General features: G+C 39.0%; 1 protein-coding gene across 4 annotated transcripts; it reads left to right on the forward strand.

The window, feature by feature from the left end:
- LOC125336934 (interleukin-1 receptor type 1-like) lies at positions 1–15,735 on the forward strand. Of its 4 annotated transcripts, XM_048326064.1 has the most exons (13): positions 5–650; positions 1,051–1,302; positions 1,895–2,081; positions 4,527–4,596; positions 6,491–6,734; positions 7,038–7,224; positions 7,997–8,159; positions 9,523–9,588; positions 10,144–10,264; positions 12,352–12,500; positions 12,793–12,936; positions 14,336–14,497; positions 14,990–15,735. In XM_048326064.1, the coding sequence occupies exons 3-13, from the start codon at positions 2,034–2,036 to the stop codon at positions 15,379–15,381; spliced, it is 1,746 nt and encodes a 581-aa protein (XP_048182021.1). In that variant the 5' UTR covers positions 5–650; positions 1,051–1,302; positions 1,895–2,033; the 3' UTR covers positions 15,382–15,735. The 4 variants fall into 4 exon arrangements, with proteins under 4 accessions (XP_048182051.1, XP_048182040.1, XP_048182021.1 ...); XM_048326094.1 differs by lacking the exon at positions 14,336–14,497 and having other exon boundaries at positions 1–650; XM_048326083.1 differs by lacking the exon at positions 4,527–4,596 and having other exon boundaries at positions 2–650.
- The last annotated feature ends 306 nt before the right edge of the window (positions 15,736–16,041 follow it).

Raw genomic sequence — 16,041 nt, forward strand, 5'->3', positions numbered from 1 at the left:
AGCAAGACTTGTAGATAAAAGCTTAGTGACTAAATGAGACTAAACCTGTACGTTCAAGCTTCCAAATATCTCAGTGACAGTCTGGTTAACTCAAACCAAGCAGACAAAGCAGCCTGCTGAAGAAGCAAATAAATCGGCTGATGTCCCCGAGATGGTGCTGCCAACAGCGTCCGCAGAGTCTTGAAGGGCTCCTTCTCTTCCAGTGGCACAGTCTCTTCAACTAGGGTGGTTTGCAGCTGTTCGTACTTAAAAACAAGCAAGCAAGCAAACAAACAAACCTCAGTCACTTCCGATCTCGCAGTCTTTACTTGGAGGGTGAGCCCAGCCCGCAGCAGCGAGGGGCTGGGATGGCTGGCTGAGCTCAGTCTTTTTTCGACAGTGACTTTTGCTCAAACGCTTTGTTTTTCGGAACCTGCGTTTAATCAGCACCTCTTACCTGCGCCGGGGCGGGGCGGGGACGGGGGATGGCCCTGCCCTGCCCCGGGGCCACCTCACCGTCCTGGGGACGCCCAGGTTTGCAGGCGGCAGGCGAGGGAAGGAGAGGCGTCGCTGGGAGGAGCCGTCCGTGCCGGGGCAGTGGCGCCGCCGTCCCGCGGCTGCCGGGGCTGTCGGGGAGGCGGCAGCGGGGCTCCCCCGCCCCCGCGGAGCAGGTAGGCAGCACCGGGCATTGCCCGGGCCCTGGCCCGGCCCCGGCACTCGGCGTGCAGCGGCGGGGGCAGCCGAGAGCCGGGGTGTCCGGGGCGGCAGCGGGTACGGGCGGCGGGGGCCGGGCAGGTGCGGAGCGCTGCTCTCCGTGGGCCCGGTGACAGGCGGACGGCGTCAGCCAGGCGGCACAATCCGGGAGGAGATCCGTAGGGCTGCGCCGATGGTCGCGCTTGCTCCGACGCCCCTCTTCTGGGGCTGGGAGGTGGCTCGGACCGAGGTAGTGTCTGCTGGGGAAACTCGGGCCTGGAGACAGTTTAGGAGTAGGAATGAAACCTCTTATAAAAGGTCAGCCCTGTCCGTGGCTCGGTTCCTGACAGAAAGCCAGCGAGCCCCTGTTCTTCGCAGCTGCCCCTCGGCACTGAGCCTGGCGGGTCACCCTGCCCGGGCCGGCGGTCCCTGCACCGCCCAGGAGCCACAGCCCCTTCCAAGGGAATCATTCCAGGAATACGTCGCAATTTAAATGAAGAGTGTTGGAAAATGATTTCTGCCGTGCCCGCTGAGGGATGCCAGCGTTTCACAGAAACACGGCTATCGTGAGAGTCGCAGTACTGTCACTATAACCCGACGGGGCTAACCCAGCTCTTCCACACTGACTAGGTATGTCCAGCGAAGGAATATATGTATTTGTTGTCATCATTTTTTTCTAGATCAAAAGTGAGACACTTGATTAATCTCTCTAGAAGAGGCATGGCATACCTTGCAGTTAATAGAAGCATTTATGGGAATATGAATATATATATATATTTATGCATTTTTTATGATTTGAAATGTTCCTAGGCTTATGTACCAGAAATAGTGTGATCCTCTGATTTCCTGTTGGTTCTCTCAGTTCTCAGGACTGTTGCATGTTTGAATAAGTTTGTGCTTTTGAATAAGAGATTCAAAGAAACCTGCCACAAGTTTGCCAAAATCAGTGAAACCTGTGGTCCTTTGAAGTGCCGAGGAGGCTTTTTTTTTTGTTGAGTAGATCAGCTTTGAAAGGACTAAAAAGCAGATGAAAAGGTGTTTATGCCGATTTAATGAGAAATTTTCATGAAAATTATGCCTACATGCCATCACGGATGCTGTAATTGTAATTTAGATGCGTGTATCATTGAAGACCTCTTTCAGACATTTGATGGGTTTTTTTAGGGGAGTTGGTTGTAATAATTTTTTTTTAACTGCAATTGATAAAAATATTTCCTTTCAGGGTGAAACTTTATGGACATGGCTTCGCATACCTGGAATTTTTTTTCCCCTCTGGAAAATCTGGGCAAAGATCACTAGAGCTGGTCTGTCCTGAATGATAAAGCTCCATAGGTCGATTGAGTGCTCAAGATGTGGACAGAATGGCTGGGAAAAGGGAGAAATTTAGCTGTTTATCATGGCAGAATGTGGTAGGAAAAACATTTGCAATTGATTCTGCAGTCATATGTATGTTATGTTAATCATTATTTATGTGAATGCATGCACAGAGAAGAGCCTAATTTTGCTATCGTGTCTACCTTCCATAGAAATGTAAATTTTTCATTGTGAGAAGTGAGAGACGAGGAAGTGTCCTCAAAGTAGTCTGTGTGTATGGTTTTACACAAGGCTGTATATATGTTTGCAAGTCTTCTATGTTGACAAAAGAGCAAATTATAAATTTAAATAGAAAGCAAAAACATTGAAATTCTAGCAGGATCCTGGAAGACTTTCTTTTAGGATGTGTTAAAATACTACTTCTGCATCTGCTGAATCTATTGGTGGGACAAAAAACTTCTTGAGAGAGCTTGTGTGAGACAGAACACTAGAGCAAGGTAGTGTTTTAATAGAACAAAGTTTGTGAAAAAACAGTGGTTCAGAGAAGTCATAAAGAAAATACCTGCTCATAAGTGGAGTCTATTCAATCCTGTTGTATCTTTAAATTATTTCCATTACAATATTTCCATCGTTTTTAAAATTAAAAATTATAGATTTTTAGGATTTACCATGCATCACAACTAACGGAAAAATATTACTGTATCTCACAGCCGTAGGGAGGAGGAGAGAGATCCAACAGGCAGGAATTGTGCAGCAAGATTGATTTATTTAATTATTTTACAAACTCTTTTATAGACTTTTTTCTTCATAGTCTAATTGGACAAAGGATCAGCCACCCCCTGGGTGGATTGGCTAAAAATCCTAAACATCCATTGTCAAAATATTTTTCTACTGTACCATAAACATAGTTCTACAAGGTCGCAGGTGTTCATAGTTTATAGAACTTCTGCTAATCTCCTCGTGAGAGAGAAAAGTATCCCCCGGGCTTAGAAAGAAGCAAGAAAATTCTTGCTGGCAGCAATATTGTATCCACAGAAAAAGTTGTAGCTTTTGTACAAACACGCATAACCTACCTCCAGAGATTTTAATGTTTTGTGTATTTCTATGCTCAAGATTCTTTCATGGACTCATCCCATCATAGAGCTAGGCAAGAAAATACCTGCCTGGTAATTTAAATAGAAATTTGCAAGGAGGAAAGAGAAAGGGAAGAAGGGAAGCAGGCTGTGCAAGAAGCAGTGTGGATGACTCAATGCATGGCACGCTTCTGAGTCAGTCTGGTGGAGCAAGACACGACAGCCGGAAGTGTCATCTTTGACTCTAGTAGAAAATGGTGATCAGCTAAATGTATGTCACAACAGGGTGGGAGTTCTCCTGCTCATCCTTCAGTTGGAATGGTTGCACTTGTCCTCTCACTGTGCTGTAAAACACTGTGGTAGGCTGAATAGAAAAGAAAAACCAGTAAGGCAGGTCAGATTAAAGATCAACTTGTCCGAGACATGCCACTAATAGATCCTTCTCCAAACACATTAGGGATCAGAGGACTACTAAAGAGTCCCGACAGTCATTCTCAAGTATATAAGTAAGCATGTAAAGGATAAATGCCTAGATTTTAGGTGAAGAAACATCACTGCTAGAGTCCCAAACAACTCTTCTGCTCAGCGTGTATTTTGATGATAGAGACAGAGGGAATCTGTTTCAGTGGCAGAATTTGCCAATGATACAAAGCTATTCAGGCTAGAATATGGAGGTGTAAATTGCAAAGAATGGCAGAAAGATGTTATGATAGTAAATGACTGGGTAATAATGGCAGAAGAAGATTGTTGTGGAGAAATGTAAAGAAAATTTAAAATGAAAACATATGGCCAAAATCTTAACAACATGTGCTCAACAGCTGACTGAGTTTGCCTCATTCTTGGCACTCAATGATGAGATCTTGAAACTTTACTACGTAGGCTCATGGGAATATCAGGTCAATACTCAGTAGTACTCAAAGAACAAAGATATGGTTAGAAATCACTAGGGGAAAATTCCATAAAAAACCAGTAACTGTCTTAGTTTATAAATCCATAGTGCCTTATGTTTTTAAGACTGTATGCTACAGCCTGTCCTCCCCATCTCAGACAGGCTGTAGCATAACTGGATGCAGTACAGAAGTGGGTAGCAAAAAATGTCAGAATTATGAAATCAGATTCCATCCAAGGGAGGGTTAGACAATCTAAGACTGTAGCTTGGGAAAGGAAGGGGCAGGAAGGAGTGTGCTAGAGATGTAAAAAAATCAAGTGCTTGACAAGCTGAAGTAGGAAATGTTCACTCATTTTTTTTCTTCTGGTGTAATAATTAGGAGCTGTCAGGTAAAACAAGCAGGTAACAGGCTCAAAACAAGTCAAAGGCAATTCCTATATTTCATGGGTCCTCTATTAACTATGTAATTCCTGTATTAATTGTGTAATATGTTAATTGTGTAATGCAAATGTTTACTTTAAATTGTGGAAATTCATATTGGGAATCACTATTTGAAAGTTCTCTTTCCATTTCTGCAGGGAAACATGACAGCAAAAACACTGTTTTCATGTAACATTGCAACAGCATTTCTGTCTTTAATTATTGCAAGTAAGTTTATTGGTGGCTATGGAAAATTTTGTTCTGGAACTATTTTTTTTTTTCCACACAAGTAGTACTAACTTTCTGTAAATATGGCAGTAATAGTAAAATGTACATGCATGCCAATGAGTTTTTTTACATAGTCCCAAGAGCAGGAACCTCTCTTATAAAACATAATACGTGGTATTTTATGTACTAATGTATCACAGAATCACTTAGGTTGGAAAGGAACTCTTGGCATTATCTAGTCTAAGCTCATAGGGTGAGGCTTTTGAATATCTCTGCAGATGGAGACTGCACAACTTCTTTGGGCATCTTGTTCCAGTGTTTGATCATCCTTACAGTAAAAAATAGTCTTTTCTTGTGTTCAGATAGAATGTTTTATGCTTTGGTTTGTGCTCATTGCCTCTTGTCCTGTCAGTGGGTAAAGCTGGCAAAGTCTGTCTATTTGTTCTTCGTTCCCTCCCATCAGGTATTTACACACATTGATAAGATCCACCCACACACTCCTCAGACTTTCTCTTTTCTAGGCTGAGCAGTTCCTGCTCTTTCATCCTCTAATGAAGTGAGAGGTGCTTTACTCCTTTAATCATTTTTGTGGCCATGTGCTGGACTCTCTCCAGTAAATTCAAATCTGGCAGGTCCTAATGCATCCCAGGACCCTGTTAGCCTTTTTTTGCCATGAGGGAGCATTGGTGGCTCATTATGCTACCCTTTAACCCCATAGTGAATATGTGCCAGTTGAACTCTGCAGTTCTGGTGTCTCCATCTCAGAAATATGGTATCAGAAGAGGTGGAGTGACAGTGTTGTCTGATACAGGATGGCTTCCATATGGGAAGTCTCTAAATGAAGGAGGACTCTGAGTTAGAGACAGAAGCAAGATGGGATGACAGTCTATAAAAATGTAAATACTGCAGAAGAGGCAGATGAGAGGAATTTTACCATTCCTTAAAACAAGAAATGCATGATACTCAGAGAATTTATAAAATCCAGCACATGTTTTTTCATGCAGAAGGTAAGAGGAAGGAAAGGGGCCGAAATCAAAGTAGTATAGTATTTGTTGTGACCTCTCTTCTGCACATTTGGCACTGGTTGCTATCAGAGACAGGATATTGGGCTAAACAGACACTTGCATGACTGCCTGTGGCAGTCCTTATATAATAACAAAGCAAGGAAGTTTAGATAAATATATTACTGACTTGGGAATGTGACCATGGTATCCAGAGTTGGTGCCTTTTTAGTCATACTACAGGGAAAAAAAAAAAAGCCCAAACGGAACTCTTGGTGTTGCTCTTTCCTGCATGAGTCTGTGTCAGGAGTAAAGAAAATGAGCTCATTGGTGATTGTAATGATTCCTCTCTAAATGTTCATAAAATAAAGGGTGAGTTGAAATTCCCACAGCAAACTTAATATTTGTACAACACAATCTTTAACTTCAGTGTTCTCTTAGGATGTTTAGGTATCAAAAGCATAGTGTGTCTTAAAGGATTACTCTGACCACAGTTAAGTGAAGTTAAAAAATAAAGACATTAAATCTGAAATTTGTGTGCATGTGTGTGTTTGTGTACATGCCCATGAAACAGAAACACAAGTACTTTAGTAGTTTGTATCTGAAAAAAAACATGCAAGTGACAAGTCTGCTGCAAACAAAGACAATCTACTGAGTGTAAAGATTGCATTCAAAAAACAGCATTTCATTTTAGTGGCATAACTATATCTGTGTGCCACTGAGTAGTACTCTCTCAGCTGTAAAGATAAGGGATTAAAATTGTATTTTTAGTAGCTGACTTGAGAATGGAGGTGAAAACTCCAATGAATTTTATAAATATAATCAGGAAATGAGTTTAGTATATTCGTGTGGGGTGTTTGAGTTTTTCTTTAATGTTTATCTCTTTCCTTTAGAGAAATGTGAAGCCTATGATGTGATGTTGAGGCAAAGTCTTGTGCTTGATGGGCAGCCTCTTGCTATTAAATGTTCACTGGAAAAGAGCTTGAAAAGTGGAGACTACAACTTAACATGGTATAAAGTTGGAAACCAGACAGCTGTGCCTAGAGACAAACTGTCTAGAATTCATCAGGAGAAGAATTTAATTTGGTTTCTTCCTGCAATGTTAGAAGATTCTGGAGATTATGAATGTGTCATAAGGTGAAAATTAAAAAAAAAATTATTTTTATAGAAATGAGTTGCAAAGTGAGTAACTTTTAGAAAGCAAGTAAAATTTTGAGGGTAAGAGAAATACTAATGAAGAAGAGGGAGTGCATCTACAAAAACTAACTTAGTTTGGGGAAATTAAGACTAGTTTTGGGGTTTTTTTCCTTGTAGGCAAAAGTAAATCTGTTAAAGAAACTGTAAACCCTTTTTCTTCTCTTCTCCAAAAAGAATGCCATACATTTTTGACCTGCAAAATATGCGAAATAGGTTAATTTAATTATGTTCTATTAATTGCAGAAATTTGACAAGCTGCAAGAAAATGTGTACAAAAGTAACAGTTTTCAAGAGGATTGATGGTTTATGCTTAAATGAAAAATTTGCTGTAGAGGAGGTGATATTCACATCATCATCTGCAAAGGTTGTGTGTCCGCACTTGGATTATTTCAGGAATGAGAAGATTATTCAGCCTGTTCGTTGGTATAAGGTGAGAACATGGTGTTTTGTACTGTCTTATAGCTGGCCATTATTTAAAATAAAAATCACTGATCTTTGAGAAGTGGACCAGAAGAACTAAAGATTTTCTGTAAATTGGAGAAAAATGCTTTTAAAACAAATTAGAAGAGGATTAGGACTTTCTATCTTTTAAAGGTTTTTTTGATTATCAGGGCAGAAATTCAGCTGAGATGTAGGAGTGATGATGAACCACGTACCTCCCAGGTGACATCTGTTTACCTGCCAGGGAAAACCTGCCTTGTGTGGAAACAGATTTACTATGGCACATCTATTAGGTGCTCAATACCGTTCTACTAAATTATTCTATTTAGTGTTCACTCTCTCTTAAAGGCTCTTTCTGTCACAAGAATGTAGTGCCTTCTGCCAAATTCCTGCCTCAGGCCCATGCAGTCCGTATCGTACCAGTAGTACTGAGGTTCCTTAAAAAATGAAGTCTAATTATTGGGTGATTCTTCATTGATGAATACTTTTGCAAATACTGACAACCCACATTTTACTTTCTTTTTTCTCTAATATTGAAAGTTGTTTTCCAAAGGGAATGAAGCTGGATATCTTTAAATTAAAATCTCAGCTGAAGTGAAGAGTGCATTTCTTTATATTCCACTGCCCTCACTCTTCGTCAGCCTCTGCAGGCCATCCATCCTTATGCTGTGGTCCATTTAAACTTCAGATTGTATTAAAGAGAGAAAAATCATGGAAATATACAGTGATATGAATTAACATAGTTCTCTACATGCTTTTAGGACTGCCAGCTGCTGGAAGGAAAAAGGTTTGCCCTCTCAAACCGTGACCTTATAATTTTTAATGTGACTGTACATGATCGAGGAAACTATACGTGTGAAACAGCATATACCTACAATGGGAAACAATATAACATTTCACGAGACATCAGTCTGATTGTAGAAGGTGAGTAAATAATTTCACTCTGTGCTCTTAACAACTCCAAACTTTTGTCGCTAATTTCTAAAGACTAAAGTGGAAAGACCTAATCTGTGGATTGGAATGCCTAGGGCTACTGTTTTTCACCTAAATGTAAAGGAAATAAATGCTGACTGAGGGTATTTATATTCTGTCTGTTGTTGAAGATCTGTTCCCTTTTTCAAAGTTGCAGTATTGTCAAAGATCTGCTATCCAGACCAGTTGCCTAAGTCCCTGAACAGATGCCCTGTAAGGCTTGGTGGCACAATACTTTCTACTGTGCCCTCTATCCTGCCCATCTTATTTTCTCTTTCACATCATCCTCCTAATGCAAGAGCCTTGCCTGTTTTTTCTGTGTGCATATATATGCATACATATGTATGTATATAGGTGTGTGTGTATGAATATATATGAACATGTATCATTCATATATATAATGTCATATGTATATGATATGGATAAACAAAATTGAGGAACATAAGGTTGGATCAAATGAATGATCATTCTGGTCTCAAAATTTGTCCCTAGAACTTCTCTGTTAATGAAATTTCAGCTTCTACCTCTCAGTAGAGACAAAATCATATCACTCCTTTGCTGCAAGTGACTGGAGGTAGCTCAGTGGTTTTTGAAGACTCCAGCTGAACAAGTTTATACTAATTCGAGGTCCAAATAATAATGCGGACCCATTTTTCAGAAGGAAAAAGGAAGAATACATTCAGGATAATCCTGTATACTTTGCTAGGGGGCTCAAATGAGATGCTTTATGATTTATATGTTTGCTTGGAGGGTGTCGTATATGTACTCTTAATTGTAAACATCTAAAAGTAGCCACTGGTATTATAGTTCCTTATAGATAGCACTGTGGGAAGAACTTTAAGGTACTTAACTAGAGTATAGAAATGAAATTTCCCCTTATGAATAGCAGAAGTCTAAAACAGATGAACTGTACTCTAAAAGTACTTGGCTGCAGTTTGTATCTGTGGGACGCTTGGTGACAGGCTATCCAGACTGTAGACAGTTAATACTCTAGATACTCATACCCTTCTCAGCAGCTGTGTATGCAATATTACAGAGTTTTTATGCCATGGAACAGCCAGACCACCACAAGTGTGTGGAGATTTGTGGCATTACATTTTGGAAGAGATGGAGTGAAGGATAGTTTAACTTCAAGTCAGAAATAATAACTACCTGAGATGTGATACTTTCAGTATTGAGTGATATTTTGTTATAAAATGGCTGACAACCTTGTCTTTAGTAAGGGGGTGTTTTTAGGTTGTACTTGGGTTATAGAACATAGAACAGACTTAACTGCCCCTGGTTTTCTGAAAAGCACTTTCTTTCTTTTGCTTAGTGACCCCACCAAAAAAGCCTCCAGAAATATTTTACCCAAGAAACAACTCCATTGAAGTGGAACTCGGTAAGTAGTTTTATCTGTCAGAAAATATGAATTTGTATCCTAGTGAAAATGTATTCTCAAGGAGTGTCCTATTCTGTGCTTTCTTGGGTTTATTTTCAGAAAAAACTAGTTCAGTGACCAGCTCAGTTTCCCCATGTTGTTCTCCCAAAGGAGGAATGAGGGGTGAGAGGGAAAGAAATGATGCATGTTGCTTACAAAGGCCTAAAGAAATTTCTCAGATGCAAGGAAAGCTGTAGGGAACCCAAGTGATTATGTGTCACATCTGTTGCTTTTCATCACTGTGAAAGAGATTCTAAGAACAGGTCCATCTCAAATCTGCAGGCAAAGTGATGCCCCAGGGGAAGCATCTTCTTCCTGGATTCAGCTTCTTCCATCCTACCATTCTCTTTCTGGAGCTGCAGATCACTGAGAATATAGACCCTGTGTTAGAGTAACTTTTCTGAAGGGGTTTAGTACCATCCTTAGCTGGTGTGTGTGTGAATCTGTGGACAGAACTGTATAGACTTTAACTAGGTTATGGAAATTAACTCTTTACTTTGTAACACAATTTTATAGGCTCACAGGTTACTGTGGATTGCAATACAACAGGTGCTGATGGGTATGAGGTGTATTGGACAGGCAACGGTGTGTATATTGATGTATTTTATATGAGCAGAATTTTTGCAAGTCCCTATGAGTAAGTATATTTTCAGATAAGAAAATACTGTGTTGGCAACCAAAGTCGAACTTCCTCCCTCTGACATTAAGACATTTAGCAGCATTCCTCCCTTGATTTAAATAGCATTCTTCTTAAAAACTCCTAATGATTGCCTTCTCCGACTTGCTTCCTGCTTTGAAATAGAAACTTGAAGCATAGTAGGCACATGGGCTTCACATGGGATTGTGCTTTTCTTGCTCATTGTAAAAAATCTGTCTTAATTTCCAGTGTTGGGAAAAGGTGTTTTGTTACAGTCCCATAATTGTAATACAGTCTCTTTTGAGCAGGCTCTGGTCTGGCAGAGACCTCTTTTGGTCGGATCAGGCGTGTTCAGGTGCATGATCTTCAGACTGTCTCTTTCTTCTGTGTTCCACATCCGCCTCTCTGAAAGGTTGCAAGAGGACAAATCTGTGCTATACAGGAAAAATTGAGATTTCTAGGTTTAAGAGCGTTAATTTAGAGAAATTTAACTGAGATCAGCTGAAGAGCTAATGGAAGACTTAATTGAGGGCATTTGTACTGAAGCTTAGGGGTCAGAAGAGAAAAGGGAGACAGATTTCTGGTGACGAGCTGGGTTTTGGGGGACTTGGACTGAGTAAAGTATATGAAGGGCAAGTGAGAAACAAGGCCATGGTGAAAAGCAGGTTAAATGGAATTAGAAGAAGAGAAATTATACCTGACTGGAAAAACAAACCCAAATTGGAGCAAGAGGGAATCTGAAATTTTCTTAGACATTACAGGCTTTGATCTAAAAATTTCAGGTTTTATTGCCAGCCCTTATGGTGGCGCTGTGAATAAAAAAATGTGATAATTTTTGTAAATTCTGGAGCACTATCTGTTACCAAAAAATCAATTAAGGAAAGAGAATAATGTCCTCCAAGTAAGAATACAGTTGCAAGAAATAAGTTTTCATCATAAAAAAAGGGAGAAATAAAATGTTGAATTATTTGGGTGCTCACCAAGAGAAAACACTATACGAAAGTATTATATTATACATCATAAAGAATTGTAATGCCATAAACTATTGGGTCGTAATGCAGAGATACATGGTCACTGAATTGATATTGTAAAAGCAATGTTACTTTTTGTACTTCCTAGCACTTACAGGGTCATCTTTGCAACCATTAGTCATTTGCACTGGTGATGTTGGTTCATTCATTCCCTGTTACAGTGTTCAAATTACTGCAACTCTTTGCTTAGAAAGTGATTCATGTGGGCCTATGTATGCCCTTTGTGATATGTTTCAAGCTTTTATTTTGTGTTTTAAGTGGTAACTAGACTATGCTTTCAGGAAAGAATAGTGCTTGACAAAGTAGACTAGTTAGTTATTTTTGCATTTGAGGTCTGCTGTTAACAAGGTAATGGTGTCCCTTATTTTGCTGGTGGTTAAAAAGTTTAGTTCTCACACTAGTCACATGTCATGGTACACAGCTAACTGAATGTGCTGTATGAGCTTTTTTTCATCCTTGAACAATGCGTGGGGGATAATCTGTGTCCCTTAATGGTGCAGCCTGAGACAACCAGCTGTTATGAGTCTGTTCTGACCCATGGGGGTGAAGCACGCTCTAAACTCCACTCCCTGTGGCTGGAATCACGTTGTGAATTGGTGTTGTCTGCCACATGTCACCAGTTTTGATGTCCTCCCTGTCCCAGAGCGGCTGAACACAAGATGATGCCTTGTCCAGGGCCTCTTTCAGTGTTGTATTCTGTTGTGAAGTATCTCTTTCCATCTACTCTCACAGAGATTGGGAAGTCCATAACAAGAGTTTATTTAGGTTTGTAAGGCATATTTTTGAACTTCAAAATATAGAAACACAGGGGAAACACAGCTGCAGATAAGATAACATCTTGATATCTTGATGCTTTCTAAAGCATATGCTAAATGTCAGTACGAGGAGAGGTCTGACTGTTTGGGTTTCTTTCATATTATGTAATTTTTCATCTGTTGTGAAGTGCTGTTGACATTTGCAGAAGGAAATAACCATTGTTGTGCTGCAGATGTCAGAGATGAAGCCATTCCAGAAAGGGCTGTGGTTTTATGGTTTTATTTGTCACCTTTTGGACAGGGGAGAAACTTCTTACGATGGGCGCCCCATGCATTCTGTGAAGCTAATAATTTCAGAAGTGAGCAGTGAAGATTATGAGCAGCCATTTGTCTGTCAAGCTTCAAATGCCTTTGGGCAAGTTGCATCCTATATTATAATAAAACACAAAGGTAAGAAATACTGTTATTTTTGAGGCCTGTGAGTATCTTTACTTCCCCAGAAGGTGTTTTGATACCAAATTGTGGTGTATCAAGTTAAAAGAGAACAGAGGTGTTACAGTTTGCAGTGTGCATGTACCTGTGCGTAGGGAAGGAATCACTATAATATTGTATTTATCACTATTTTAAAAAAAGGTAAATAGAATGAAAAGTGTAATATTCAAATTTGTATTGAATTTATGTGAAAGATCAGATTTGGACAAATTCAACATTTAAAAAAAAAATTTCTTCTATTTTTGTGCAGTTCCCGATATACAAAGATGGCTGACTGGAGGGCTTGTGTCTTTGTTAATTTTAACATTTATTACTTTAATAATCTACAAGATGTTCAAGATTGATTTGATGCTTTGGTACCGTAATTCTGTCTGTGCCCTTACAAGTAAGGAAGGTATGTGAGTGTGACCAGGTAAGTAAGTGTAATTAGCTTATTGATTTTTTTCACCTGCTCTTACTTCTGAGAAATAATTATTTAGTACAATGTACATGGAACTTCCATAAGGAATTTTCAGATATGCACAAAGAAATTTTGTGCAGGATTTTTTTTCAGTCATATAGGTAAAATAGATAATTATGCTTGAGGTAATAAAAACTGTGTAATATTGAAGACAATCATAGTGAGGTAGGTGAAAAACAACTATAGGTTATTCCAAAATGAGCATGTTGCTTTTTGCGTTTCTGTAGTTTCTTTACATGCAGATTTATGGTCACTCTGATGATGAACAATAGGTGTCAGCAGAGCTACATCCTGTAAACTGGATGTTTAAAGATGTGTATTAAGTATTTATTTTGAAAATCAGACTCATTTGTCAGAGATTAATTTTGTTGGTTTTTTTTCATTTTGCAGTTTCTCTCTGTTACCCTCACTTTCCTTCTAAATCCTGTCAGTTATGATGTTGACATATCAAAGAGAAAATATACTGCTAATTCCATGTTCTGGGATTCTTCTAATGTGTTGTAGTTCAATGTACTGTAGACAAATATATTGGACAGGTGTGAAAAATTTGAAATAAGCGCAACATCATAGATATATTTCATACCAGTTCTCAGAATTAGACTGTCTGAAGTTCCCCATGTCTTGAAAGTGAATGGATTACATACATTAAGATAGTTAATGTTTACTCATGGCTGTCCTAAAAGTTTTCATGGAAAAGTAGTTTCAACTCCTGGTCAAAAGTTCAGTTGTACTATAATACCGTATTAGAGTTCTAATTAAAAGGAAAAAAAAAAAAATCAAAGTTTTTAACTTGTTGAGTTAAATCTGACTTTGGCTTGGTTCTTTCAGTCCTGCTTGCTATGCAGCCTTAACTCTCAAAACCTCAGAAGCCTTCTGGCCTTTTCCTCCACCCGAGAAAAGCCCCTACAGGACTATTACAAGAAAGAATTGCCTTTTTTCCACCTTCTCTTGTGGTTAGTCAGAAGTGGAGATAACTAATGTTGAGTTTCTTTCAGGAGAACTGGTGAAGACAGTCCTGTAAGAGGGTATTTCTTAAATGTCCTGGCACCTCTGGGGTTGGGAGCTCCTTCCTGCAGGTCCCAGGTCCTGCATCCAGTTCACATGGGGACTCCTCCATCCCCATGATGGGACCTTTCCCATCAGATTCTGTCAGATTCTGTGGCTGATCATCTTTATTTTGATTCGTAGAACATTTTACTTCTGTGAAGTTATTCTGTCAGATGGGTGAAATCATACCACATTGCTATTTCTAAAGAGTCCAAAATGAAACTTTGCAATGAAGGCATTTTTCTGAGTTTTAGTTTTTTAATAGAAATGTTTATGTTTGTTTTAGATGGTAAAATCTATGATGCATATGTCCTGTACACAAAAAGCAGCGAAGGCAGAAGTGTCTGTTGTCTGGAAACCTTTGTTCGTAGAATACTCCCAGATGTTTTAGAAAAACAGTGTGGATATAACCTTTTCATATTAGGAAGGGATGATTTACCAGGAGAAGGTATGCTTTAATTTGCAGAGTAAACAGGTTGCCTTTTGACACATTGTTCTCAGGTTATAAGTTTATCTATGCAATTTAAAACCACATTTTTGGAAAAGAAAGCTGTATTTGTTTAGTTTTAATGGATAATTTACTCAATGCAAATTTTTTTCTTTTTCTTTTTTTTCTTACTGAAAATTCTGTTCTGGTGTTGTGAGGGTCTGTGCTTTCTTCTTAGTGATGAATGAATGAAGACTTAATAGCATTAATAATGTTGTTGAGTTTTTTTGAATGATATCTTCTGCTGAGGGCAGGAGGAGCCAATTTTTTAGTAAGTTTTATGTCATGTAATCGATCACGAATCATGTATCATGAATGGCAGTGTGAAGATCTTGAAGCAGCCACTGCTCTGATCTAGCCACAGCTTCACGTGTGCAATTTTAAAATTAAGAACTGTTTTCCACAATTGTAAAGTTTCTTTGCAAACTTTGATTGTTCCTTCATCACTTACAGCTGTGGTCAGTGTTGCTGATGAAACCCTTAAGCAAAGCAGAAGACTGATGATTATTTTGGGATCAGAAACATCTAGCTGCTGCCTGTTAGAAGACACCTCTGAGCAACAACTAGCTATGTATAATGCTCTCATCCGTGATGGGATTCAAGTGATTCTTATAGAAATGGGTGAAATACAGGACTACACAATCATGCCGGAATCAATCAGATACATTAAGCAAAAGCATGGAGCTATCCAATGGAAAGGGGACTTCTCAGAGAAATCTTGTTCAGCAAATACAAGATTCTGGAAAAATGTGCGCTATCAAATGCCATCCAGGAAAAAGGTACCTTATTCTGAAGTGTATTTGTTGCCCTTAACTTCAAACAGTTCTGCAGCAAAAGGAAATTAAGAAGCACTTATTTAAATAATAATGAGAAAGTAGTTCTGAATTGGGATGTTTCTTTCACAGTCTTTATATTACAAAGTAAATGTTTTCTTTGAGGAGTAAAAACTTCTCATCCCTTCCATAAATTACACCCTAATAAAAACCTCTGTGCAACTTTATTTCTGTTATGGATTTTGGATAGTGACACAATTTGTTATGTTAGTCTCCATCAGATATTAGAAGTAAACATGGTGATGTTTTAGGCTATTAACTAGTTGTGGTCCACATAAATGTTGTATGAAGAAACAGCTATGAAGTCCCTTCTTTAAAAATTAAAAATGCAGTTGATAAATTAAAAGTCTATTTCTGTCATCAGCATTTTCCTAGTCATTCTGTTCCATTTCTTGTTGCCTTTCCATAATTGTCTGACTTCCTTATTGCTGCAAGAATCTGCACTGTGCAAGTTTTTCTCCCAACCTTACCCTTGCTTCTTGAAGGGGTTGGGGAAAAATACATGACATAGCAGGTATATTTAAAACTCACAACACTGAATGTGTTTCTGCTGAACAGTTGGTACCAAATGTGTTCAGCAAATGGAAGGGAATGAAATCCGTGGATTTTTAGACATTTGTTGAACAATTCTGTGATATCTGGTATATGTTTTCTTTTTAAACTTAGTCTCTT

The sequence above is a fragment of the Corvus hawaiiensis genome, chromosome 2 (genome assembly GCF_020740725.1).
Source record: "Corvus hawaiiensis isolate bCorHaw1 chromosome 2, bCorHaw1.pri.cur, whole genome shotgun sequence".
Taxonomy (NCBI): Eukaryota; Metazoa; Chordata; class Aves; order Passeriformes; family Corvidae; genus Corvus; species Corvus hawaiiensis.